Source organism: Nipponia nippon, unplaced genomic scaffold, assembly GCF_047370975.1.
Source record: "Nipponia nippon isolate SJK-2023a ecotype South Korea unplaced genomic scaffold, ASM4737097v1 scaffold_25, whole genome shotgun sequence".
NCBI lineage: Eukaryota > Metazoa > Chordata > Aves > Pelecaniformes > Threskiornithidae > Nipponia > Nipponia nippon.
In genome coordinates, this window is record NW_028262342.1 from 7,244,553 (window position 1) to 7,270,662 (window position 26,110).

Below are 26,110 nucleotides of genomic sequence, written 5' to 3' on the forward strand. Positions count from 1 at the left end.
AGCCACGTCATTAAGCGCTGCCGGCCTTCCCCTGGCGTTGCCGTTAGCCCCGGTGCACGGCGGGGGCGGGACGGTTCGGGCCGCAGCCCTGCCCGTGCCGGGGCTGTGTCCGTGTCCGTCCGTCCGTCTGTCTGCCTGTCCGTCCGTGTCCGTCCGTGTCCGCCCGTCCCGTGCCGCCCCCCGCCCCCGGAACGCGCGTGGCGTGCGGCTACGGCGCTGGCGGGGGCCGCCAGGGGGCGCAGCGGGGCGGCGCCGGCGCGGGGCGGGGCGGGGCGGGAGGCGGTGGCGCCGCCGCGATGGGGTCCCGGCGCCCGCGGCCCTGAGCCCGCCGCCCCGCGGCATGGCCGGCATCATCAAGAAGCAGATCCTGAAGCACCTCTCCCGGTGAGGCGCCCGCGCCCCGTCCTCCTCCGCCTCCCGGGGGGGCTGCGGCGGGGCGGTGGGTGAGGGCCCGTGCCTGAGGGGCCGCTGTGGGGCTCGGGAACCGCAGGGCCCGGCTGGCAGCCCCGCTGTGGAGCTGCCGGGCCCGGGGCGGGGGGGGCTGAGGGCCCGGGGCTGTGGGTCCCGGCGGGGCGGTCTGAGGGGCGGGGGCTGTGGGCCCGGGGAGCTGAGGGCCCGCAGGGAGCGGGCCCTGCCGCCCTCCCCTCAGGGCCGCGTCCTGCCGGGGTCCGGCCCCTCAGGCCCCCGGGCCGGCGCCCCGGCTGCGCGGGAGCAGCGGCGGAGGTTTGCAGCCCGGCCTGGCTCCCGCCGCTGCCGGCCGTGCCCCGGTGCCGGCGGCGCAGGGAGGCGGGGGGCGGGCGGGCGTTCCCGCGGGGCTGCGTTTGCCGAGCCCTCGGGGCGGCGGTGGGCCCGGGCTGCTTCCAGCAGCAGCTCCCGCTCGGCTGGGAGCGGGCGAGCGAGGGTAAAGTTAAAGAGAGGAGAGGAGCACGTAAACAGCGCAAGGTACGCAGGGCGAGAAGGAATGCCGTCATGCCCATGCGCCTAGCGCGCGCCTGGGTGCCTGGCTGTCGATTTCGTTGGTGTTTTGTCATTTTCAGTGAAGTTCCTTAAAGGCACCAAAAGGTGCGCTGAGGAAGGCCATCGTCTGCTCCCTGTGTAAGACTGCAGGTCAGTAAATACAGCTTTGGCTGGGGCTCTGCCACTGGCTGGGGCTTTGACCTTGGGCAAATCGTGGTGCCTCAGTTTCCCCCTCTTTTGAAAGAAAAGAGCCACATGAGAGCTAGCGGTTGTCGTGTTATCTCAGGGCCCCGGGTGCATCCTCCTTCTGCATTGCTGAAAGATCAGAGTAATATGATGAAATGTAAAGGTGGCATATCTCGGAGGGTACTGATGAAGGCACAGCATCGCACAGTGCTTTTCCTCTCTGTGCTTTATGAGCTGCAGATGACCAAGTCCTTTCCATTTTTATTGGTGGAGAAGCTCAGATACAAAACCAGGGGCTTGAAGTGGCTTGTGCGGTGTTACATGGCATCAGTGCTGAGCAAAAAATGAAGACCTGGGAATCCTGGTGCTCTGAGGCTGAATTGTCTCAGCTGCTCCGAGGCTGGTAGTAAATCCTGAGAGTTTCTAGAACCTCAGAAGAATTCCCACAAACTTTAAGCGAGCAGTCCCCTCAATAAAGTGTCTGTCTGCGGCGGTTCTGAGTCACTAGTTGCTCAGTACTCCAGCTTTCCAGGCAGTGTACCAAAAAGGAGCGTAAGAGAGGCTGCTGCTTGATCCGAACAGTGCGCTAATTTAAATGAATTTCTGCTAGACCTGACATCACAAATCTGTCTCATTCCACCTCAAATCGACATGCCATGCTCGTTATGGATTCAGTGTTCTTATCAGGAGGCACTGAAATATTTATAACAAGAAGAGGTGGATGAGAGCAGTTATTAATGGAGGCTGAAATAGAGCTGGGCTTTATTCCTAGGTACCGCTCCTCCTAGGGGGAAAGAGTGTGTGTGTTGTTCTTATGGAGAATTCTCTTTCTTTAGATAAGTACACTTTTCTTGCTGTGGCTTTTACTTAATTTTGCTTTTCAGTCTCCCTTACCTTGCACTGTTACAACATGTTCCTGCTCAAAGTGCCCCCTTTTTTCCCTCCAAGTGGGCCGGTTGGTAGTGTTCCCCTGTCGCTCTTTGTGCAGTTCCAGGGAGAACAGGGAGTCATGAAAAATTCTGGAGCTTTACCTGTTTCCCTGATAGCTGGACTTACCCTGTTATTTGGGGTGGTTGGTCTGATCCTGCCTCTTGCATACATGTTGTGGATGTTTTTCAGAAATGCATTTTGAACACAGTTTAATGCTGTATAAAAAAGATCATGTTTTTCCATTTGGGTTTTGTTTCCTCTAAATACCTCAGCCTCACACTCCCTCTGGGTCTTTCAGCTATGCTTGTTTGCCCAGGAGAATTTCACTACTGAATCATTAATCTGCCTTTATCTTCTGCTTTGCATTTGCGTGTGAAATAATTCCTTGTTCCTCTTGTTATGTCTTCATTTGAAGACGTTTCTGCATGGGGTGTGTTTTTGTTCCTTTTCTATCTGGAAATTTGCAAGGGTCACGAGAGACAGCAAGATCAGGGAAATATGAAAGAGTAATTTCACACCAACTGTTCAGATTAAGTAAATCACATGTCAAATCGGATGACAGTGGTCACTTGCAGTGATCTGTAAAGCTGGGCTTTGCTGTCGGTGACAGAGCTGAGTTACGAATGTATTTAGAAGGCTTAGCCTGTGTTGTGCTTTAGCAGCTTAAATTCCTAGAGCAGAAGAATCTAAAAACTTGCAGTGCTTTCACCATCTGTGCTTTTCACTCTTTTGTTCTATATTTAGCTTGGAAAAGAAAACAAATTAGGTGGTTTCACTTTTTGGTTCTTCTACAGTGGCACATGGCTGCAGTACTGGGGCGGCAGATTCTGCAGGAGAACGTTTATAGCCAAACATCAAACCCTTGTAGCTGGGACAAGGGCTCTCTCCCTGCGAGCTGTCTGAAGCACCAGCTGCTTGCTGTGGGTTTGAACTTGAGTCTGGTTTGAACTCCTCTGAGGCTGCTCAGCAAGAGCAGTGCTTTGGTTGTGTTTACCAGTCTGTAATTATTCATGGAAGCGCATCTATTGCTTTAAAATAAAAACAGTGATTTGCCTTTACTTCTTTCTCGTTTTGTTTGAAAGTATGCCCTTTTAATTGTCATTTGTTTGGTTTTGGTTTTGTTTTTTTTTAAATAGTGCCCAGTACAGCTGTAGTAGGTGCTTGATCTCAGAGTATTGTAAAGGTGGTATTTATCCCCATTTGGTAAACAGGGAAACTGTGGCAAGCCAAACTGCCCAAACTTACTTACTATAATGCATAAGGGTTTGAGTTCTCAGCACTGCAGTGGAAATCCTTATCCAAATTATTTAATTTCATTAGGAAGCTTTTATCCATTGCTGCATCTGACAACTGCTTTGTGACATTTGCTTTTATTACATGTGTTAAAACGTGAGCTTGTGGAGTAATAGGCCCTAATAGGCCATCTAATTGCGCATGTTAGATGGTTTCCAGAGAGAATGCAACATGTAATCCTTCTGTTTGCAAGAAAAGAATAAAAGTTAGGTGTAGAAAATAATCAGATAATAGCTTCGCTTGCTGCAGTTCCAAAGGGCCAATGTGAAAGAGCCACTGAGTCAGAAGCCTCTGAAAGAAATAAAAGCTGGTGTCAGCAGGGGAGCTGGGGTGGGGTGTTGGGAGCAGGTTTGAATGCAGGGGAAGGAAACCACAAGTGTATCTAGCTTTGACAGGGGCCCTGGAGAACTGCAGCTGAGGAGGAATGTCAGGAATCTCTGAAAGTAGAGTGAGAAGGAAGCAGAGGAGAAATGAGAGAGAGAGAAAAATTGGCTGAGGTAACACCAGCACTATCACTAAGAAAATACAGAGGAAAACCAGTCCGGGAAATGAAACCTGTTTGCAGAGGGAAGAGTGTGGTGCTTGAGCCACCAGTCCAGGCAGCTGGCCCAGTTGATAAGAGACGTGCACAACAGAAATGTAGGTGATACTGGGCTGGTGGCCTTGTCTTTGCTAGAGCCATGCTTGTAGAAAGGGCCTGAGGCTCACAGAGACCCTTTCCTGAGTTTATGAAGTACTTGAGTGCCACTGGGTTTTTGCTCTGTTTTATTCCCCATCTGTTACACTGGATTACTAGGCACGTAGGATCTCAGCTGCTGTTTCATGTGTTGGTCAGGACAGTATCTGCAAGGTGCTGTGTTGCTGTAGAGGAAGACTGGGAACTGTGGAAGGGATTAAGATGGTGTTTGTAGCAAGGTTTTCTGTGTCATTTCTGTCACTTTCCTTTGCTTCTGTTGGTTGGTTTCCTCCTATCCTGGGTTTTGGAGATTGCTGAATGACAGGTAACGCTTTTGGACTTTTGTCACTTCTCTGTCCCGATGAGGAAGATGAGGCATGGCAGAAGTTGGCAGAACTGTCTTTCGCAGCATAGTATTGGAGCCACCTTTTTGGATAAATAAGATGGGCTTTAGAAACAGTATATTAAATAATCGTAGAAACAAAACAATTGAGTAGCACGTGCAGGGTGTAATACTTTGATGCTTGTAGATGTAGGTCAAGTACGCAGCCAGAAGAAACAGCATCATGTAACTCCTCATAAATTGTACTGCATCTTAGTAGAGCCTTTCTTCTCAGTGCCCAGTGGTTTAGGCCATATATCCCTTTTTCCAGACAAGATTGCCTTTACTCCTCCCCTCTTTTATTTGCAATTGCACCTAGTCCTTGCAACAGATAAAACCATTGCTAGTAGATAAGCGAAAATATCAGAAAAGCCTATAGTGTATCTTTAGTTTCTTCTAGATCTATTTAGTAGTTAGGAACATGTGGGTGTTGCGGAGTGTGCTGAGCTAGGAACGCGTAGGCTTCTGTGGGCTGTTGTTTCATTACTTGGATGTCAGAATCTCAGGATCCCTTCCTGGCCCTAAAAATTCATTTGGTATTACCCCTTCCACGCGGTTGTGCCACTTTCCTGCCACATGCAAAGAATTCAGAGCTGGCTCCGAGGCCCAGAACTGCTCCCTGCCTGTTCTGTAGCGTTACTGTGTTAGCTCTTCAGTTAGTCTTGGAGCTGTTTGTGCCTCTGTGCTCAAAAGTGTGTGATCGCCTTGCCTGTCCTCTACCCACCCCCACCATCAAAGACATGCTCGCAGGCTAAGACAGGACAAAGAAAGGATAAATGTTCCAATGTGGAAATCACTATAAGAAAATACAGTCTGAGTTCTCTGGTCTGTTTACTTCTCACTTGTCCTGAAGTGTTTTGCAGCATCGCTGCATGCTCGAACGCTGAGATGCAGCTGTGCCCTTGCAGTGACAGTCAAAGTGATGGCACATTCAGTTAGTAAAATTTGTTGGAAGACCTCTGATTTAGAAACACGTGCCTTCAGTATAAGGTGTGTGCTTACTGCTTAACCCTTCAGGTTTCTCTGAGTTTCCTGACCTTAATTCTAAATTAACTGTAAGAAATCTAAAGAGCATGGTGGGTAGGGAGGAAAGCAAGGAAATTGCATCTGGGAATGGCCTGATGAAGCTACAGAATCATGGAGTGATTTAGGCAGAAGAGACGTCTGGAGAGCCTTTGCCTGGGACAGAGTCTCTTTGCTAGAATTGAGACCCAACATTGCAATTTTGGCTTCAGCTGCTTTAATATCCTCCTTCAGTGATCAGGGAAGTTTCTACCGCTGAAGACGATAATTTGCCTAAAATAGCTGTTGCAGCTATGGGAAATACGTGAAACCACGAAGCTGCTAGCAGTTAAAAATTGATGATTAAAAAATCCATTACTTTTCCATCTGCGAAGCATTCTGTTCCTGCTTTTCAGTGCATTCTGTTCAGCCAGGTAATAAATTCTTTGGTGCCCAAGTGCCACAAAGCATACAAGTTGGAATCCAAAGCATGAAGGCTTGAAAAACAAATCCTGTAGCTAAAGCCCAAAATAACCCCCTCCTGCAGCCAGCACTCGGACAAACAACAGCAGAGGATAGCAGAGGAGGGATGTGGTGGTGTTCTCACACCTGCAGGGGCTTGCACGCATTTTGGCATGGCTGAAGAGGACTTGAGCAACACAAGTATGTTGCAGAGAGCAGGTAACCCAGGTGTCGATAACCTCTCTGAATTTCTAAGTTCTACATCTTGATCTTCATGTGGCTGAGAGCAGCAGGATACACGTCTCAAAAGGTGGGAGGGTTTGGGGGCAGATGGGAGATGCCCGCAGCTCACCTGCCGCAGGGCTGCCTTGGGTAGGGCATGCGGTTTGGTCTGGAGGGCAGTCAGCAGTCTGGTGCGTCGTGTGGCTATAGGGAAGTCACTTAATCATTTGGTGTCATAATTTCCCCAGCAGTTAAGTAGAGATAATACTAACGAGCCAGTTCGTACATTGCTCTGAAAGTAGCCCTGGGAACACTGGCAAATAGAAGCAGTTTTGAGAATGGGGAGGAAACAGTTTGTAGCACAAAACTCTGAGCCAATTTATAAGAAAAGTTTTGTCAAGTCTCCTGCCCAGCAGTGGCTGCTGTTTTGCAGGGCATCAGGCAGAGCTCCTGAGGTATCCAGCATTGAACCACCGGTAATAAGTTTGTCTCTGAAGTTCTTACATGCTGTGTCTAGCAAAGCATTTAAGGCTGGATGCAAACCTTTTAGCATTGTAATTTGGAAATTTCTTATTTTCCTAGTACATTTTGATGGCTTTTTTACTTTTAAAAATTTTAATATTGAGGAATTGTTGATGGAAAGACGGAACCCCAGGCTATTATGGAATAAAGTAATAAACAGCTACCACTCTTCGTTCAAGACAGGAGCGGGAAAACAGAGTGCGCACATAACAGGACGTGGCATTTTCCTTTCACAGAGCGTAATCTCTAAAATCAGCGTTGCTATGCTGCAGTTTACCAGAAGAACTAAATTGTCAGTTTTAACGAAGTGTGTGTCAGCTGCTGGACGCAAGGTGTTTCCAGCCACTTCCACTCAGCTCGAGAGGGAAGCGTGTGCCGTTTCTGGAATGCTAAATAGACTCTTGTTGCAGCAAAAATAAATTGCCCTTCAATAGCTCAGGAGGAAAATGTGGCTGGATATATCCTCGCATCAGCTGCTGGGTTTTGCAGAGCCTTTCGCTGGCTGCGTGGAACCTCTCCACATTGCTGCTACTCTTCAGACTGAGTGATGGGTCAGGAAGAGGGGCTGTTGGACATGACTCTTCTCCCCTTGTCTTATTTCTCCTAGGCTCCTTGAGCTCTTACCTCCTCTGCAGCTGCTCAGTTGAGTCTGAATTATGTAATAATCTGTTGTTTTCTGCAGGCTGGAAACAAAAATGCAGATTGAGTTGCAGGGTGAATAATTTGTTAAAATCTGAGAAGTGGGGCTTCTGACTAGTGCATTTATTTATATGTTTCTTCCTAGTTTTCTTTTGTGTGTTATTATTTGCTTGAGGTTTGGTCTTGGGAAATTCCCTGGCAGCTGACGAGGGTTTGCATTCCAGGTTTCAGAGCATGGGGCAGCTGGCATTTAAACTTTACTGAGCTTCCAGCTGATGAGCTAGAAATAGTAAAACAGTTCTCAGCGAGGTGGAGTTCAACCCCTGCCAAAACCCCAGCCTCTCTTCCTTTCAGATTAGTTTATGGTTTGCTTTACAGATCTCCTAGTACCAAATTAGTTGACAGTAGGTGTGGCGCAAGAGGCGGACCTAGTCTGGAGCCTTTGCAGTTTTCCAGTATTCAGAATGCTTAAGAGTTATTTCTGTTTGGGACAAGAAAGTGTCCTCAGGGGCCTAAGTAAGTGAGGATGCAGACTTCAGGAAGGAGTGAGCTGACATTCATGCTTTGTGTAATAGTTCGGTCTCGTCCTGATCTGTTTGGAAATGTTATTTTTTTTTTCTCTGCAAGTTTGACTTTGAATTGAATTTCTAAGTCTTTTTACCGTAGCCATGTTGTATTGCAATAGATAACTTGAAGCGAAAACAACTGATTACTCATAAAGATGTTTTGTGGCCCCTGTGAAACTGCATTTGGCTTTGGATGGTTGAGTGGTCCAGCCTCTTATTCAATGTAGTTGAAGCATGGAAAAACAGAAAGCTGATAATTTGAAGCCACCAGTGGCATGTGTATACAGGCACATCAATGTGCTTAAATCCACCCTGACAAGGAGCCTACCAGTATAGTGCTAAAGGCTGTTTCCAGGTTACACGGTAACTTGTACAGGGTTTGTTGTGTAACTTAAGTAGGGCCAAGTCATCAGGCTTATTGCACTGGGTCCTCTTTGTCCACAAAGGAAAATATTATTGCCTCCCAGTATATCTAGGGCACACCACTACTGTTCGCAGTGTAGAGCTGGAGTTAGGGAGATTTATTTTCAATAATAAGACATGGTACTTTCTGTCTTCTAAACAATTTGTTAGCTTGGTATGGATCAGATTCTGTTAAATTCTAAATGGCTTTATACTAAGTTGGTATGATACTAACTAGATTAGTACTAGATACCATCTAATACTATGCATAAATTAGTCTTGTCTTCTGCTAATTCAGTCTGTTTCTCTTCCTTGTCTGCAACTCTGAATCTCTCGATCTTGAGTAGTACTGTGCATGCTCACCAGACAGATTGCTCCACGGTTATACCAAAACCTTGAGTAAGTAAAATGGCTTTTCTTCCTGAAAGGGCTTTTACTACTTCTTCCTATGTGTCTTTGAGGCAACTGTTTTTTCCCTTTTTACAGAAGTTTTGATCACTTGCCTAGTTTTATTTCCTCAAAAAATATTTTTCAGTTCATTCTCAGACACATATCTTGCAGTTAAAGCTTCTGCTTCTGTCTTCCTTGGAAGTTTTCCTGTATTTGGAGGTCACCGACCTTTTCTTTTACTAGTCATGAACCTTTTTTTCCAAGTAAACATGCTCTTTGGCTTCTGAGATAAGAAGGTTTAATATGGGGGGAAATGTCCTATCATAGAGATTGCTGGACTGCAGAAGATCTTCCCAAGGAAGATGGAAATCCCATTAAATGGCCTGTCCAAAACCTAACCAGAGAATGCTCTGGGAAAGATCTTGGGTAAGGAGCAAATCTGCACTGGCCAGAATATAGTTTTTTCCATGTCTAATTTCTGTCCTTCTGCCATAGTTGCCTAGATTACGTATTTGTGTTACAAATTAAAGCAGAAAATCTTCATCTCATCCCTTGCTGTTACTCTTATGAAGGCACAAGCCTTGTCTGCAGCAGTTTCCCTGGGGCCCTTAATATTGCTTGCCTGTTTCCAGATTGCAGCTGACAAGTTACTCCCTTTCTGGCTTACTTGCGTTTTGAGTATTTTTCCATCTGCAGCTGTGGCAAGTATTGCGAGCCATACAGTTACTTGCTTCTGCCAATAGATGATGCTTGTCATTAAGTAAAATCAAGGTCACTGGTGTATTGCTAATTAGTTCTCACATATAATAACCATAGTAACAAAGATATTAATAGAAATAGATGTGTTTAGCTGTAGGTAGCGGTTGCATACAATAGACAATGATTACTGAATAACTGCAGAAGAAGCTGAGGCAGAAAATCAGAAGCTACTGACGAGAGGGTTCCCGTACCACGTGGCAGCAAGGAAATGAGATGGCTATGAAAAGAAGTTTTATGATTTCAGACGTCTTCTCCTGACATTATCTGTCTATGTATTTGCTCAGTTGGAGACAGTGTGGCCAGACAGCTACAAATGTGAACATGAATTTATTATTTATGATTATAGCCTGGCTTCAGGCCAGCAATCAGATTTGGCCAAGCTCCCTCTTGCAATCAGTGAGTTTGTGGCCTCTGGATATGCAAGCTGATGAATCGGGCAGTTATTCTTTTAGTAGTGACATCATTTTTTTATATATATTCAAGCTGATGATTGACCAAATAGACTGACACTCCTGTGCCTTCCCCATTTAAAACACGAAATGAGGCTTCAGAGCAAATCAAATCATGATGTCGGAAACTTCCCAAGAAAGCTGAGGGTTTCTGTAAAGAACGTCATTCTTCTAGGCCAAGTCCCAAGAAGGCGTTGAGGTTTAAATGAGCTAGGTGGTGTTAGCTTCTTAGGAAGGACTGAGACCTTCAGTCTGCTATGAAATTAGGATAGCATTGTTAATGGCTGTATCTGTCTGCTTCTTATGAACATTGATTGAGAACATGTTATCTAAAGTGGAAAGAAACAGTGGGAAACAGGCGGTAGGGAAAACTTCTCCGCCAACCACTGAGCTATGTAAGAGGCTTGACCTAGCGGGACTTCCCTAGCTATAGCTGTGGCAAGCTTCTGGCTTGTATTTTCCATTGCGGTGATTATGAATGCAAGACATTTTTATGCACTTGAAGGCTTTCTATGGATGCTGGTGGCTGTGGCGGCCCATTTGGCTCTTGCGCAGCAGACCAGCTTCTGGCTGGCAGACACTTTCCGAGACAAAATGTTTCTCACGGTATTGTTGGTGTGGACATATGTGTGCTCATGTAAGTGTACACAGATGCAAAATGCCCTTGTGACTCTGCACTGACAATTCCATAGAAGACAGAAAAAGGTTTTCTGGTTTGACTTTGGTCATGGTAATCCTGGCAAGCTCAAAAGGAGTGCTGTCCTTTGAGTTTACTGGCTTAGTGCTACATGACTTCTGTTAGAGTTGCAAAAAAAAAAAAAAAAGTACAAATATCTCACACTGTCAGTTTTCCTAATAGCTACCATTTTCATTCACTTTTCTCTAAGCCAGCAATCTATGCTGCCAAAAATGTTACTGTTGATGAGTATGAATGGAGCAAGTCTGCCAACAAACATCTAAAATTGTCTGCTCTCACTGCGTTTTCCTTCCCCGACAGTGACCAAAGCAGTTTCTTTCAAAAAGTAATGAAGATTTGGCATCTATGAACTACAGAGTTCATAGGCACATCTGTTTTCCTCTTGTAAGCCCCATCTATCATGCATTATATGTATCAAAATGTCTTAAATGTGAAGATTATTCCATTTTAAGACCTCAGATTCCTTTACAGGGGGAGAAACTGAGAGCAGAGGACTTGGCAATAGGCATACCTTCAGGAATTTTGACTGTGTGGTTTAAAAGAGATAATTTGTTTCAGTTCTAGATTTTTGTTTACAAAACTTGCAGCTTCTGTTGTCCCACCATCGGTGGGGTCTGTAACCTCTCCTTCGCGGGTGGAATGGCCCATCGTGGTGCGTCTGGAACGCCTCGTGAACAGGATTCTTCTGTAGAGTCTGGTAGTACTCTTGGTACTTTTCTTACCTGTTCAGCAGGATTTCTGCAGCCTTTCCCCATAGGTGATTATAAATAGTTGTTTGTTTTTAGCTAGATCATGTTTCATACCGCTCTCCACCAGTGTCCTGTTTCACAGCTTTAGTATCCTTTCACTCTGTTACTGTTTTTTTTTGATACACATGCACGCTAAATAAAAGTGATTCCCTGGTTCAGAGATGTCCTTATATTTTGCTCCTGCGTTACCAGCTGAAAGCAGCTTCCCCACCTAAGCATGCTTAGCCCAGGATGAGGACTTGAGACACCAGGGTTTTGATCCTTGCTTTACAAGTGTGAGAAAGCTGCTCTGCGCCTCAGCCTCTCCCCACCTGTAAGCTGATCGCTACCCACAGCAGCCTGTGAGCTTAACAGTGACAAGTGCTTTGTATTACCTACCTGTTCAGGTTGTATTTGTTTTATTCTTAGCATCCAGTCCCAGTGGATATGATTACAACAGCTTTCAACAGAGCTGGTTCACTAACGCAAGACAAGGATGCTCATGTGTTGCCTCTGGGGATATTTGGTCTAATTTTCAACAGTGTCTTGAGATTATGGGTGCTCACAACGGGACTCCAAGCACAGACCTTACAGGCACTCAGCCTGTCCCTGCATCTCCTCTCCAGTGGTGCAGCTGCTGTAGCACGCTCTGGAATATGTTGTTTCTTTGTACAGATGCTGAGAAGCAGTGTTGAACTTGGCTGCCTTCCTGGGTGTGTTTAAACAAGAGGGCCTCCGGTTAAAGGGAGTAATGAGTTTAAAGTGAATGTGTCAGCCTGAGATGCTGGCAGGTGTGTTATAAACTCGGTCTTTAATCAGCTGTCAGTGTGTACCTTCGGCTCGGGGAGGGAGGTGACAGCATGACACAGTAAATGTCGGGCTTCTGTGGCAGCAGGAGACTCTACAGGAGCAGGGATCAAAGTAAAAAGCAGTGGTAGGCAAACTCACAGCTGTTTGTGCCACCCTCCTCTTCTAGGAGCTGCTGCATCGGTAGCGTAGGGTTGACATCAGTGGCTCTTCACTGTCCGTCAGACTTTCTCCTAACAAAACGCTCGCTTTGGAAAGGCACTTTTCCTCCAGGAAGCCCTGGACCAGCAGCTGCTCTGGCGTCTCAGCCAGTTTTGTACTATACCTCGTGCTCCTATGGTGGCCACATCAGCTGCCAGCCCAGCAGTGTTGCTCTGGTTGCTGCTCCCCTCCCCTCTTTGAGCAATGACTTTGTTCAAGATGCCCTTTGTGCCTTTCACAGAGAAGCAGCCCATGCTGCTGGTGCAGGGAAAGGAGAGAGAATGGCAGCGTGTGACTAACTGTGAACCTAATCCTGCTTACGCTGACAATAGGGTCTTTCTTTCTCTTCTGCTTTCTGGACCGTGGTACAGAATTAGAATTAGCATTAGCATGGAGGAATGTGTGGCTTCAGTAGTGGGTAAGTTGTTCGGCAGAAGTCTTCAAGTTTGAATCCTGTGACTGCAGAGTGTCCTGACACAAGCTGCCTCGTTCCCTTGGTGGTGGCCCCTTCTGCACAGAAGGGTTGTTCGATGAAGACAGCCGTCCCAGTGAGCTGTTGCTGACACGCATACAGCCTCTGTGGTATAGTGCCCTCTAAACTGGCTCTTCTGGTTCCTTAGGGGCCACGGTGGTTTTAATGAAGTCAGATGTTTTCAAATTTGCCCCAGAATACGCTGTTCATGAGCAGTCCTGCTGAAATTGTTTCATCCATTGCATTTAAATCTCAGATGCATGAGGGATCTGAAGATACAAGGCTGCGTACAAGGGAGGTGGAAACAACAGAAGCCCTTGGGAGGAGGAATTGCAACCAGAGAGAGCAGCAGCTGCTGGTTGCCAAAAGGAGGACGACGGGAGCTTGGGCTGGTCACTGGGGAGGGGAGTTAGGTTGCATGCTTAGACCTGCTGATCAAAGAGCAGGCTGGATTGCAAGAGTGGTGTTTAAAGAGACAGCTGTAATTTATTAGTGATCTTTTACTTCCCTGTGTCAAAAACTTCAAAAAGAGTCTAGATAATTAAGCTTTCCACCACTGATATGGCACTTGTGGGGGGAGTAAAATTGCTGCAGTTTGGCTTTGGTTTTCATTGGTTTTGTCCCAGGGCAATTTTGTTGGTTTCTAGGTGCCCAATGCTTTAGAAAGAATTTTCAGTTTCTCAAACTTGAATTTGATTTAAAACAAAAACCAACCAAACAAAAAAAGCCCTTCAAATGTCAAAGCATAAAGACATTTTTTTCTGGAGCAACCAACATGCCCTGGGTTTAAAAATGTCAGAAAGGGTTTAACAAAACAGCAAGCATATTCTTATCCTTAAAATAGCTCTCCTAAAGGCTCCTCTAGTCTCAGCAGCTTTGCTGGGGGTTGTTTTTAGTCTTTTCTTTCTTCTCTTGTAGATTTACCAAGAATCTCTCTCCAGACAAAATCAACCTGAGCACGCTGAAAGGGCAGGGGCAGCTGACCAACCTGGAGCTGGATGAAGAGGTGCTGCAGAATGTGCTGGAGTTGCCCACCTGGCTTGCCATCACTCGGGTCTACTGTAACAAGGCATCTATCAGGGTGAGCAGAGGAGGCTGCGCTCGCGTCCCCAGATGCAGCTTCTGTTTGTAACTTGGGAATTTCTGATGAAGAATCATGATGTGATTCAATCCACACATCTCAAACCCTGTGCTTTAGATGTGAGATTTGCTAATTGAAAGCTATGAGGTAGCCATAGCAGGTTTCACCGAAGGCCGCCTTTGGCAAGTGCTCTGCCCTTGGTGGTGGCCGGCAGCAGACGGTAGAGGATGCTGAGAGAAACACAGGCAGAGTGTGCTGTGGTCCTTCCTCACCTTCAGGTGCCCTGTTAAGCCAGCAGTGAGGTCTTTGTGGTTAATAGCTGCTGATGAATTTCCAGGAATTTGCCCAGATGCTCTCTGGACTCACTTACTTATTTGACATACAGAGTGTGCTATGGCAAAGAATCTTGGAGCTTAACTGCATCTGCTTTTGCTTGTATCAAGGCTATATATACTAGTTTTAGTTGTTAACCTCCTGGCACGATTATTGGAAGAAATAGTGAACAATCATACCCTGTTCATCACCTCCATGTTACTTAGGATTTTACAGACAGATGTTTGGTCATTCCCTCCCATTTCCCTGCTATTTTGATAGCGGAGGAGTTTTCTGTGTCTTTCCTCATCCCTGCTGATTTTTTTTTTTTTAATGCTAAAGAAGTAACACAGACCTCCAACAGGAATAGGAAGCAGAGGGAAATGGAGTGCAGTTCTCTGAAAGCCTAATTACACTGTGAGGTATTGTAAAAATAAATTGAACTTAAGACTTAATTGTTGAAAATGCAATTCCTAAGAAATGCGTGAATAGTGCATGTGAAAAGCTGCAGTCTCTGCACTCAGTCAGCCTTTGTGCCCACAGTTATCCATTTACGTGCATAATTGCTGAAATTGCACACGTGCTTGCACTTGCACTTTTGCACATTGAACTCCTCTTACAAATTTTTCCTTTTTGTGCTTTTTAGAGCTAAAAATTGGGTTTTTTTCAGTTGATATGAAATGCCAGATTGTTTAATCTCAGTTGGTACTAACCATAGTTGCATTACATGTATGCAAAAGTTTTTAGTATATCAAAGAGACTTGCCATAAAAGAAATATGTTTCTACTCTTCCAAGTGACAATAAAAATGAGCCTGTCTTGCTCATCTGATCCGCTCTGTTTTTAGAGCCAGATCTGCTTAATTTAGTAACAAATGTTTGTTCTCCCTCCTACGAGAACTGCAGAATAAGTGTTGCTGTAAGAAAATAAAATGGATCCTTTTGGTTTGTGCAGTCTTCAAAAGAGTTACCTGACTTCTGGTAACAGCAGCAATTAATTGTAAACCCTTTAAGGACAAGAACATTCTTCATAAAGGAATATGAAAAATCAGAATTTGACCTGCAGGGTATCTGTTACTCGTGATGATATGTGAGATCCAAAAGCTAAGCTGGATTTATAGGTCTAGCAGCTGGAATGTTTTTGCACTTGTCTGTGTGAGCCTGTTTGACCTGGATTCGGCAAGACATGATGGATTGTCACCGCGGTCTTTTCTCGGAGAAGAGCTTTGGGCTCAAATGCTTCCTTGGAATTTCTCAAACTTTCCAATGCGAAGATAACTCTTGTAACCTCAACTTTATTGTTTCAGATCCAGTGGACAAAGCTGAAAACACACCCAATCTGCCTGGTAATGTTTCCTCTCTTGTTCATTCCTTTTCTTCCTCACTCTTTTTAATCTCTCCTACTTGAGAAAAGTTCTGTGGAGGGAAACTGTGAAGTGCATGCTCAAATTTTCATTTGACCTAAATCCTCTAGGCCGTTAGCACATAGGGGAAGGGGGGTTCTGAGAATAGTCCTATTTGACGATGAGTGACCTCCCACGAGACCCACATTTTGCTGCAGGATGGAGCTAGGCTGAGCTCTCAGTGAAGTCCAGGGTAACCTTGTGCCTGGTTTTTGTTGTTTGTTTTCCCCCCACTTCTGGGGATTCAGATTACCCAACGATCCTGGCACTGATGCTGTGAGAGCTTTAGCACATGAGACTCTTGGAAAGGCAAGAGACTCCAGGGCTTGTTTATCCCTGCCCTAGAGTCTCAGACCTAAGGCTGGTAGGCTGAGCTTGAGTCTTGGTCTTGTATTTATCGCTCCCATGTTCTGTCTTTACAGTACCTGGATAAAGTGGAGGTAGAGATGCGAACATGCGAAGAGCCTCGGCCACCCAACGGACAGTCTCCCATTGCTCTTGCTGCAGGTCAAAGGTCAGCCCCTGAGCCCCATGGTTCCTTTCCATCATGCTACCGGGGTACGGGTAGCCATTGTTCTCAATGGTTAACCACTGGCCTCTCTGCCCTCAGGTTTAAGTGGTTCTAATATTGCTTCTAAACCTTGGAGTCTCTCTGTATGTGGTCTACACCTACCGGGCTTTGTAGGTGATGACTTTGCGGGATCTTCTCTTTGCAGTGAATATGGCTTTGCTGAAAAGGTCGTGGAGGGGATGTTTATTGTTGTCAATTCCATCACCATCAAGATTCACTCCAAGGCCTTTCATGCTTCTTTTGAGCTATGGCAGCTCCAAGGGTACAGTGTCAACCCAAACTGGCAACAGAGTGACTTGCGACTCACCCGCATTACTGATCCACAGAGAGGAGAGGTAAAGCGTCGTCTTATGTTGCCTGTCATAGCGTGCACAGAAGAGTGGCACTTGTGCTACCCAAGTCCTCTGGGGTAATCAGGCTGTTGTCTGAATTCTCATACAGTGATGGCAGGGAGCCCTCGTGAGCATGCCTGCCATTTGCTGGAACAGGGTGGCTGAGAGCTGACTTGTGTTCAGGGCTTTCTCTGAGCTCTTCTGATCTGAGAGAGTGAAAATGGAGAAGCTCTGAATGCCTTTGTGCTTTGTCTGGTTTTAAACGCCGTGTGAAAGAGTGGGTTAGATGTTACCTGGGGCATGATTTCGTTTTTGTACTGGGATCACAGAAGAAGAATGATTTTCTGTGGCCTTGTTTCATTCCACATCTTCTAAGCATTTAGTTTAATCCTTGAAGTAGTTGAAAATCTCAGCATTTTCCTATTTTTCCTCCTTCTGGGTAGGTTTTGACGTTCAAAGAGCTCACCTGGCAGACACTTCGGATAGAAGCAGATGCCACTGACAATGGCGATCAGGATGCTGTTACTACTCCTCTGAGACTCATTACCAACCAGGGGAGGATCCAGATCTCTCTCAAGAGAAGGGTGAGAGTTTACTTCATACTTTGCAGGATATAGCCTCACTGCCTGGTGCAGTGATGATGCATATTTCCTCCCACGTTCCTCAGCAACCGTTCTTTTCCTTCACAAATGTTGAGCGCAAGCTGCTATATCGCTCTGTGTTTTCTGCTGGAAACAACTGTGTTCTTGCCAAGTGTCAGAGCAGTTTATTTCCCAGGAGAGGATAACATGTATGGAGCAAGCTTTTAAATCTGTTCAAACATCCCAAGGAGAGCTGTCATCTCTTTACTGGGAGATTAAAGCCTGGTAGCCTTATTTTTAGCTGTCAATGGAAATGTGATGAAGAGTAGATAAAAAAAAAAAATCTTTTTTTGTTGTGCTTTTTTTGTGTGTGGTGTTTTCTGGTTTGTTTTTTGTTTTTGTTTGTTTGTTTGTTTTTAAAAAAAAAAACAGTGAGCAATTTGCCTCCTACAGAGGAGGTAGCTTTGACTACTTCTCAGAGGAGGTGCTGTGGACATCCACCAGATGAGTTAACTTCTCTCTCAGATGAGTTTCAGAGCAGCATCTCTTGTTTCTGCTACAGCTTCCGTGTATTATGAAGAATGTATATATATGGTTGCAATTCTTAGTCTCTGACTCCTCCTTGCTGTTTCAGACCAAAGACTGCAATGTGATGGCATCTAAGCTGATGTTTCTCCTTGATGACCTGCTCTGGGTGCTGACAGACTCTCAGCTGAAAGCAATGATGAAATATGCGGAGTCTCTGAGTGAAGCTATGGAGAAGTCTGCACAGCAGAGGAAAAGCTTGGCACCAGAGTCTGTACAGGTGAGTGAGTCATGATTTGAATGTTGATCTGCCAGGAAAAAGGAAAAGACAAAGTGAAAGAGACTGTTTCTGTTTGTGTGGCATCTCGCCCTTGCTCGCAGAGCATCTCCCTGATGGGAACTGGTAGGCTCACCTGGGGTCAGGTCAGCATCGCGTGGACTGTGGGCTGTTGTTGCCTAATGAAGTGACCAAAGGAGTTGGATTCATTGCCAATAAGCATTAGAGAATGTTCATATGTAGTCACAGGCTAGATTCTGTCTAATAGCAGGGGAAAAGTGGTGGTAAGTTGCATGGCTTTCCAGATCTGGCTGGCACATGGAAAGTTGCAGAGGGTCCCACGAGGATTTGATTTGGTAATAAGCCATAAACATATTCTAGAAATAATCTTTTCTGCCTCTGAGTGACAATCTGCCTAGGCCTGGGAGAAGGGACTCTGGTATAATATGACATAAAACCATAGTGAGCTGTGATGCTCAAGGGAAAACATTGGCATCCAGTTTCACTGTTGTTCAGATTTCTTTTTTTCTTCCTAATGTTCTGGAGAGAGCTCTTGATTTTTGCAATTGTTCTTCAGTTCACATATAGCTTAGCAGTGTATGAGAACCTTAGAACAGCTGCTTCTGCCAGTAACCTTGAACTTCCTTTGTTTCAAAATGCTGTGCTGAGTAGTTGTTTGACAAATGTCACGGAATAAATACATAGGGCAGAGGACAAAAGATGTTTTCAGAGACAAGGATGAGGGAAGAGGAATATCGCTGCTGCGGAAGGAGGGCCATGCACATAGTGCAGTGAGATTACATAGAAGGGGGATCAGGAACTCTTAGTCCTTTTTATCCAGGAGCCTTAAAGCATATTCCAAGATGTAGTGGAGGCAGAACAACAGACAAAGAATTTTGCTGATGAGAACGTAGGAAAGGGTCCAGATTTCTGGACTCCCAATTCAATTTCTATAAATTGATGCCTTACAGTCTGGAAGATTGCAGGAGTTGTTTTTAATGGCATTATAACCTTTTTTCTTTTTTTCTTTTTTTCTTTCTATTAGTTCTTACCAACTTGTTTCTCTTTCATAGATCACACCACCTCCTCCGAGTACCCAGCAGTCCTGGTCTCAGCCGTTTGGAGTCAGCCCAAATGCAAGTAGCATTGGTCAATACTTTGATAAGCATGACATGAAAGAGTCATCATACCACCTCCTCATCTCACGCTTGGATCTGCATATCTGCGATGACAGCCACACTCGAGAGTCAGGTAACCGAGAGCAGCATCAGGAGGACACTGCAGGAGGAAAACATTAATCTGGTCATCAATTTTCTCTCTCGAAGGAGGATTTTCCTCTTGAAAACAGGCATCTTTCATGTTACTGTTTCCCAGCGAGGCAGCAGGCAGTTGTTCAGGCTGAGGGAGAGATCAGTTCTATATGTCTGAACTAGGTATTGGAAAATCTTTCTTGGCTCTGTGGGACAAACATGGGGAAGCCCATCAGTGGACGTGGTTGCCAGTGACCTAGTTGAAGTGATAGAGGATATGCTCTAGGAACAATCTGGTATTGAGCAATGGGAATAAAGCATGATCATTCCACTTGGTGAGAAAATGTTTGTTTTGACAGTGTTCAGGACATTCACAGCAGCATAGCTACAAGGATTCTTTGCTGCCTTTGACAGGCCATTCCCCTGTCTACCATATTCTTTTCAAGCAATGCTTTGCTAATTAGTATGTGGTTTACTCCTGGGTTCCCCCTACTGAGATATACTTTTAAGTATTTTTTTCTCTTTTGAGGCAAATTGTACTCCCCTCCCCCCTTTTGCACAGCCGTCTCTGATCCAAGTTGTACTGTTTGTTTCTACACATCTTCCCTTTAAAAAAGGGAGAAAAAAAAATTCTGCTACCCACATCCATTGCTATTCTAGATTTTTTTGAACCAATCTGTGTATCACTGTCACCTGAACTGCTGTTATCAATGTTTTAGCACAGTTTTGTTGTCTTTATTTTGCTGGCCCTACCAGCAAGTGTTCAAAACAGAAGTGCTGGTTATCGTAGTGGGAAGTGTAATTGATAGGGGCCTGGGAAGCAATGGGGTCTTGCATTTTGGTATTTGAGACTCTAGGTCTGGCTCTTATGGTATGAATTGTTGGCCTGTTACATTCAGTTGTCCTTTCCCTTGCCTAAGATAAGATTTTGATACAGCTTTCTAAAAGATGATACCCTAATACTGTCCACAGTGATAATCAGTCAGTGGTGGCAATCAAAGCGATGTTGTTCTGAATTCTCCTGAATCAGGACTTGGATTGCAGAGCTGATCATGTTTTTCTTTGTTCTTTGTTCTGTTTTCCGCAGGCACTTTGAAACATGGGATGCTGGGAGGTGCCATGCAGCTGACCTTCAGGAGGATGGCTTTTGACTATTACCCTTTCCACAGGGCAGGTAGGAGACCATGTGGCCTCCTAACTTGAGAAGGGGGATAAAAAAGAATTTGAAGAAGTGATGCTGTATGGCTTCAGACAGGACTGGAAGAAAGGCTACACAAAGGACTTGGGACTTAAATCCTCATGGGCAGGGTTAATCTAATTTACCTGTCAGTGGATGACTGACAAGTGCTGGCAGAACAGAGAACAAAGAGAGGAATAAGTTGCTGTCTGTTGTGAAGACACAAAGTTGAAACTTTGGATTCCTTTTCAGTTGCTTAAGCTCTGGATCTGGTTCTTATATATGCCTAATCAATTTGGAAGGGTTATAGGATGTATCCCAGGAGAAAATCTGTTTCTGGTTAACTGAAGAATCAAGGAAAAGTGACCTTGGCATTCTTCCCAACACTTGAATTTGGAACACTTGCTGGTAGGACCAGCTCTGTTGTGTGAGAGCCCGCACTTGTTTCACAAGCACTTAGTATGCTGCATATTGCACATTCCAGATGTGATATCAATAAAGAGGAAAGCTGTACAGATTTGCATAGGTTCGGGGGGCATAGGAGGGTTATGTGTGTCCAGGAACCTCATTTTTAAAGCTAGGATGTTTGCTTTTATGCAGGAGATGCCTGCAAGCATTGGGTGAGGTACAGTGAAGCAATGGAAACACGAGGACAGTGGGCAAAGAAGTTGGTCAGTGAATTTCAAAGCAAGATTGAGAAGCTTTATGAAGAAATGGACCCTGCATTTGCCAGGACTCCACTTTCCCCCTTCAAAAGGAAACCAGGTAACGGTGTTTGATAAAACTCCTAGTAAAGCAGGACATGGGAACAATTTTGCTCCATCCAGCAATATCTCTAGTTACCTCTCCCCGATTTAGCAGGCTGATTTGTTGGTGCAGAAGTCCGTAGCATCATACTGGAATAATACTGCAGCAAGAATGGATAGACTGCAGTAGTCACTTTCCTAGCTTATTTATTGAGTTTCTCTATAAGTGAGTATATAAGGAGTAAATTAAATACTTAAAGCCTGGCTGAAGAATGTGTTCTCTTGCTACAGAGCATATTCATCTTTCATAGTGTTCTTCCTTCAAAAGTCCTAAGTTTTTTTTGCTGCCTAGCTGTGCCCATCTGTTTCTAATTTTGGGGCTGACAGTTCTGCTCCGTAAGCACATACGTGTTGGTATTGATGGTGAAGTTTGCTGCAAAGGAGATGAGTAAAACCCTGCTGGTTCTGCTTTTCCATCCCCACAGATACTTCGTTGAGTCCTCATAAAAGTCCCTTAGAGAAAGGCCGTGTACCTCCCACAAGTTTGCCACGACTCCGTCACCCTCCCTGGAACCGGCTTCGATCCAGCTGTGTGGTGGTTCGAGTGGATGACTTGGATGTTCACCAGGTAGGGATCTGAGCAGTGTCTGGAGATGTTCATGTCGTTTTTAAAAAAAGAAATTTAATCTGGTATGATTCAAATAAATCATGCAAATTTCATGTCATCCAAGACAATCAAAAACTCTGCCCAGAGAACCCAAATGCCGTTATGTTGCACATAAAACTTTTAAACCAAGTATGAACTGCTAATAATTTCCATGTTCAGAGGAAATTGCATGCATAATCACAGAGTTTCTGCACTCTGTTCACATCTAAACTTACATAAAGCATTAGGCAGGCCCAGGGTAAAAGATATCATGCATTTGAGAAGTTAGTGAGGATGTGGATTTTTGACAGAGGAGGAATAAGTCTTCCTTTGTGCTTTCTGACCCAGGACAGAAAGCGTCACTAGATGGGATCAGGCCCTGCATCCATATACCCTGTAACCATTGCAAGAGCATAATCAGTACCAGATACTATAATGGACTTATCAACATGCTGTTAATCTTGAAGAAAGCTATAAGAGATTTCAGTTCTGTTTATTCACATCACCTAATTCTAATTGTCATGGCTCTTACTAGCAGTGACAGGAGACATAAAGAACTAAATTCCCTCAAAGGAGAGGAGGTGACAATATTAGCAGGTAGAAAAAAGTTTTATTTTTACTTGAAAGCAGAGTATGTTTGATGTGTAAATGAGACTGATTGAATACAGGAGACTGCAGGGTTACTGGGACACTTTATTTTGCCAAATCTGAATTCTGCACAAATGCTTACCGTTGTGTTTTCAGGTTTCTACGGCTGGTCAACAAAGTAAGAAACCCTCCACCTTGCTTTCATGCAGTAGAAAATTCTTCAAACTTCCTGATCAAGTCTCTGCAATCCATATTGAATTCACAGAGTATTACTTCCCAGACAATCAGGACTTTCCAGGTAATACACCAAGGTTAGCACCTTCTTTCATAAGTTTCTTAAAGCATCAGTCAGCTTAATTCTTTAGGCGTGTTAACCCTGTTACATATTCTCTGGCTGTCCATTTTTGTTTAGTTTTCTGATGTTTGCCTTTCTAGTATTTTTTTTTGCCTGTGGGAAAGTGGGATAGAGTTTGCCTGGTGCAAAATGTGGAGGCAAAGTTGTGCTTGCAAAATAATGTATCCAGGAACGTATTGAAGGAGCTGCTGTATCTGCCCAACTCGTGGGGTTCTGCGTTATTGATTAGCACTGGAGTAGGACTGTAGGGTGCTCTGGGTGCTCTGCAGCTGACTTGATGTGAGACCTGGAACAGCTCGTTTCTCTGGTGCACCACAGCTTCTACCTTTCATCAAGAGATCTGTCTTCCAGTGGGTGTTGAAGCCCTCTGCATTGGTTTTGTCAGTGCAGGTTATGCACTGAGCTGCAGACCACTTGAAGTGCCTTTTCTGCTATTATTGATCTGTCTTGATTCTGTTTCTTTCTAGTTCCATGCCCAAACCTGTACGTACAGCTGAATGGCCTGATGCTTACCCTCGATACAGCAAGTGTGCTCTGGATAAACTTCTTCTGTCTGGATCTTTATCGCAGCTTGGAGCAGTTCAAAGCCATCTACAAGCTGGAGGACTCGGGCAAGCATGATGAGCACGTTGATGTTCGACTGGATGGCTTCCGGCTGAAGGTACCATTCATTTCCTTCCTTCCCCAGTCTTCAGTGTTCACTCCCTCCCTGTCGTGGAAGGAACATGAGACCAGGACATAGCTGGAGTCCAGACTGACAAAACAAAACCTCCACCTTTCTCTACCTTTCTTCTGTCTGACACTTTTGTGTTAGTTTTGTTTTGATCTGTGGGCAGTAAAACAGGTGCTTGAGTTCTAACCCAGAATAGGCAGGCAAGTCAGTATTTAGGAAAACAGTTTCAAGGAGAAATTGATGGTTTAAGTAGTCAGAAGTTGTTTTCTGGCCCTTGGAAACCACTTTGACTCTCATACTGTTCCCAACGGGCCCACGTCTGCTGCACTGACATCCTATGGTGTTTGTCATTGACTACCCTTGTTAGCAGTTTTGTGAGGAGGCCTAGAGGCCTGAAAGTATAGTAAGTCCTTGCAGAGAAGGATCAAAGTGAACCTTGTAAGTTGAGCTGCTATATAAGCTATGGATGGTAAAAGAACCTGAAATAAAACTCAGCTTAAATTCCCTCGTGTCTGATTCCTCTTCCCTGATTTGTAAATTTTATTTAATTTTTCAGATAGAGACAAATCAAGAGTGTAGTCCAGCTCTTGGGATTGTTGTAGAGACCAAGACTTCTCAATTCTTTATATATTCCACAGCTGACCGTTCTGTGTAAATGGCCAGGATAAGCCTCTGTTAATTGCCCTTTTCACCACTTTACTTATGATGTCTTTCTTCTCCGTGTAGCTTAACATTCCCGTGGAGAAGAAAGTCACTGACCATCAAGATCGTCCACAGACACTCTGCATTTGCACGTCAGAGATGACTGCCACCAACACCCGCCACGCTCCCTTCTGCAGCTGTCAGGACCTCCAGAGCCTCTTCCGTAAATTTGCCAGTTCAGAATTCTTCCACTCCAGCTACACTAAGTTCCCAAGGTCTCAGGACAATTTCAGCCTCCTCCACACCCTTTTCTTGCGCCATGCATATGAGGTGGATGATAGGCCTCAGAAGCATCAAGGCTTTCCCCAGCTACTACACAAAACCTCTGCCTCTGAAGATCTGTGGTCTATGAATTTCACTGAGCTTTCCCTGGACTTTGAGGGGGCTGAAAGCTCAAAGGGCAGAGCCCTTAGCTTTATTGACCCTTTTCCCCTTTCCATTTGGGCCTGCCTTCCCAGGAGATGGGGGCAAGCTCAGATATCTAAACGACAGGAATTGGCTGCCTCTGAGTTGAAAATCAAGTCTTCTGCCAGCTTTAGCAATCACTCCAAGAATGAGAACCTTTCTGGAGAACATGGGGTTTGTCAAAGATCAAAGACTGACCAGGATCTGAAGAATATCTACAAGGTCCCAGAGACAATGGATGTCTTGAGAGAATCTGACTGTGAAACTGATGATGTAGTAGACGATAAAGAGCTGGAAGCCTCTGCTGATATCCATGTGCTTGTGTCTTCATCTGTTCATGTCAAAGTTCGGCTCAACCACTACCAATACTTAGTGCTGCTCAGGATGAAAGAAGTTCTGCAAACACTACAGGAGCAGTTGGCCCAAGATACCCAGGAAGTGACTGGGTCCCCTTTAGATTCCATGTCTGCTTGTGTAGGAGTTATGTTCCACAGTGCCGAAGTGGCCCTGCTCATGAACCCCGCACCAGGCTCTGTCTTGGAACCCAGATCCCTTGACTCGGACACAACAAGCCTGATTGAGTCTGAGCTCTCGCCTTCAGACAGCAAGGAGGGGCTGGTGGCAGAAGAGAAGGAGCCGAAATCGGAGACCAGTTCGGAGAAGGGAGTATGCAGTACCTCTGAGGTCCCAGAGGACAGTGGGATTGAAAATACAGGTATCAGTGTAACCAGTGTACTGCTGGAGAGACTCCCAAGATCTGCAAGTGATGGAGCTCTGAGTACAGCTCCACATAGTAAGAGCATAGAGGAGAAAGGTTTGATAGAGGAAGCGCATGAAGCTGTGGAAGCCCTGGTTGCAGAAAGACCAGCTGAGACCAGCAGCCATCCTCAGAGCCCTCCTGCTCTCCCTTCTAGTCCAACCTCAGACACCCAGCCCTTGGGGAGAGGAAACATCACTCTCAATGGCCAGGCAGAACTCATCCCTTTGAAGAACATAGAGGTGGAGTTGTCTAGTGCGCTGCATATCACAAAAGATGCTACAAAGGACGCTCTGCATGTGACTATGGACCTCACCAAAGAAGCCATGTCTATAACAAAAGATGCTCTGAGCCTGAGCCGGGAGAAGATGACCTCCACCATGCAGAAAATGCTCTCTCTCCCCCCAGCCAAGTGAGTGGACTATCCTCCTGTGCTTCACAATAGCAGCAGCAAGGCTGCAGGGAAGGGGGGAAACGTAGGCTAACTGCTCCCTTTCTTTCCGTATCATTTGGATTAGAGATAGGTTAGATCTTCATCTCTTGGGGCTGGTCTAAGTACACTAATGTCTGACTTGCAAGTGTTCAGCATCCAGCCCAATATATGTATAATCTGGAAGCTAAGTTGTCTGCCTTTATCACTTTTTTTCTGGTAGGGATTCTGTGCCCAAAGCAGAAGAGGGAGCAGTGACTCCAGGTGGGAGTGGCAGCAGCCGAATGCGTTTCTTCTCCATGAAGAGAACAGCATCCCAGCATTCCTTTGACACCACTTCTGTGGATGGGAGCGGCCCTGAGGATGGGCTGTCTGTGGACAGTGATGGCAGTGACGGCTTTGTGATGCTCACGGACTCTGGTAACAAGCGCTTGGCTCTATCCTCTCCCCCACTCTTATTTCACACCGGTGAACGGTTTTCTGCCATGGGCAACTTAGTCATGCTGTGTTCGTATGGAATTAATTTGTGCCATCCCTTCTTCTTGAAGGTCATGAGTAG

At 45.4% G+C, this 26,110-nt stretch overlaps 1 protein-coding gene across 3 annotated transcripts in view; it reads left to right on the forward strand.

The window, feature by feature from the left end:
• Positions 1–259: 259 nt before the first annotated feature.
• The window catches only part of BLTP3A (bridge-like lipid transfer protein family member 3A), a 35,050-nt gene continuing 9,199 nt past the window's right edge, over positions 260–26,110 (forward strand). Inside the window, exons 1-16 of one of the 3 annotated variants that reach the window (XM_087761798.1) lie at positions 268–384; positions 1,038–1,107; positions 13,661–13,823; positions 15,441–15,479; positions 15,959–16,050; positions 16,253–16,442; positions 16,883–17,023; positions 17,655–17,825; positions 18,896–19,073; positions 20,160–20,246; positions 20,850–21,014; positions 21,481–21,623; positions 22,386–22,527; positions 23,052–23,245; positions 23,984–25,533; positions 25,775–25,971. In XM_087761798.1, coding sequence (XP_087617924.1) covers positions 15,983–16,050; positions 16,253–16,442; positions 16,883–17,023; positions 17,655–17,825; positions 18,896–19,073; positions 20,160–20,246; positions 20,850–21,014; positions 21,481–21,623; positions 22,386–22,527; positions 23,052–23,245; positions 23,984–25,533; positions 25,775–25,971 — 3,226 coding nt within the window. In that variant the 5' untranslated portion in view covers positions 268–384; positions 1,038–1,107; positions 13,661–13,823; positions 15,441–15,479; positions 15,959–15,982. Of the gene's footprint in view, positions 385–1,037; positions 1,108–13,660; positions 13,824–15,440; positions 15,480–15,958; positions 16,051–16,252; positions 16,443–16,882; positions 17,024–17,654; positions 17,826–18,895; positions 19,074–20,159; positions 20,247–20,849; positions 21,015–21,480; positions 21,624–22,385; positions 22,541–23,051; positions 23,246–23,983; positions 25,534–25,774; positions 25,972–26,110 lie in introns of all 3 variants that reach the window. The other 2 variants (XM_087761797.1, XM_087761796.1) reach the window with 2 other exon arrangements.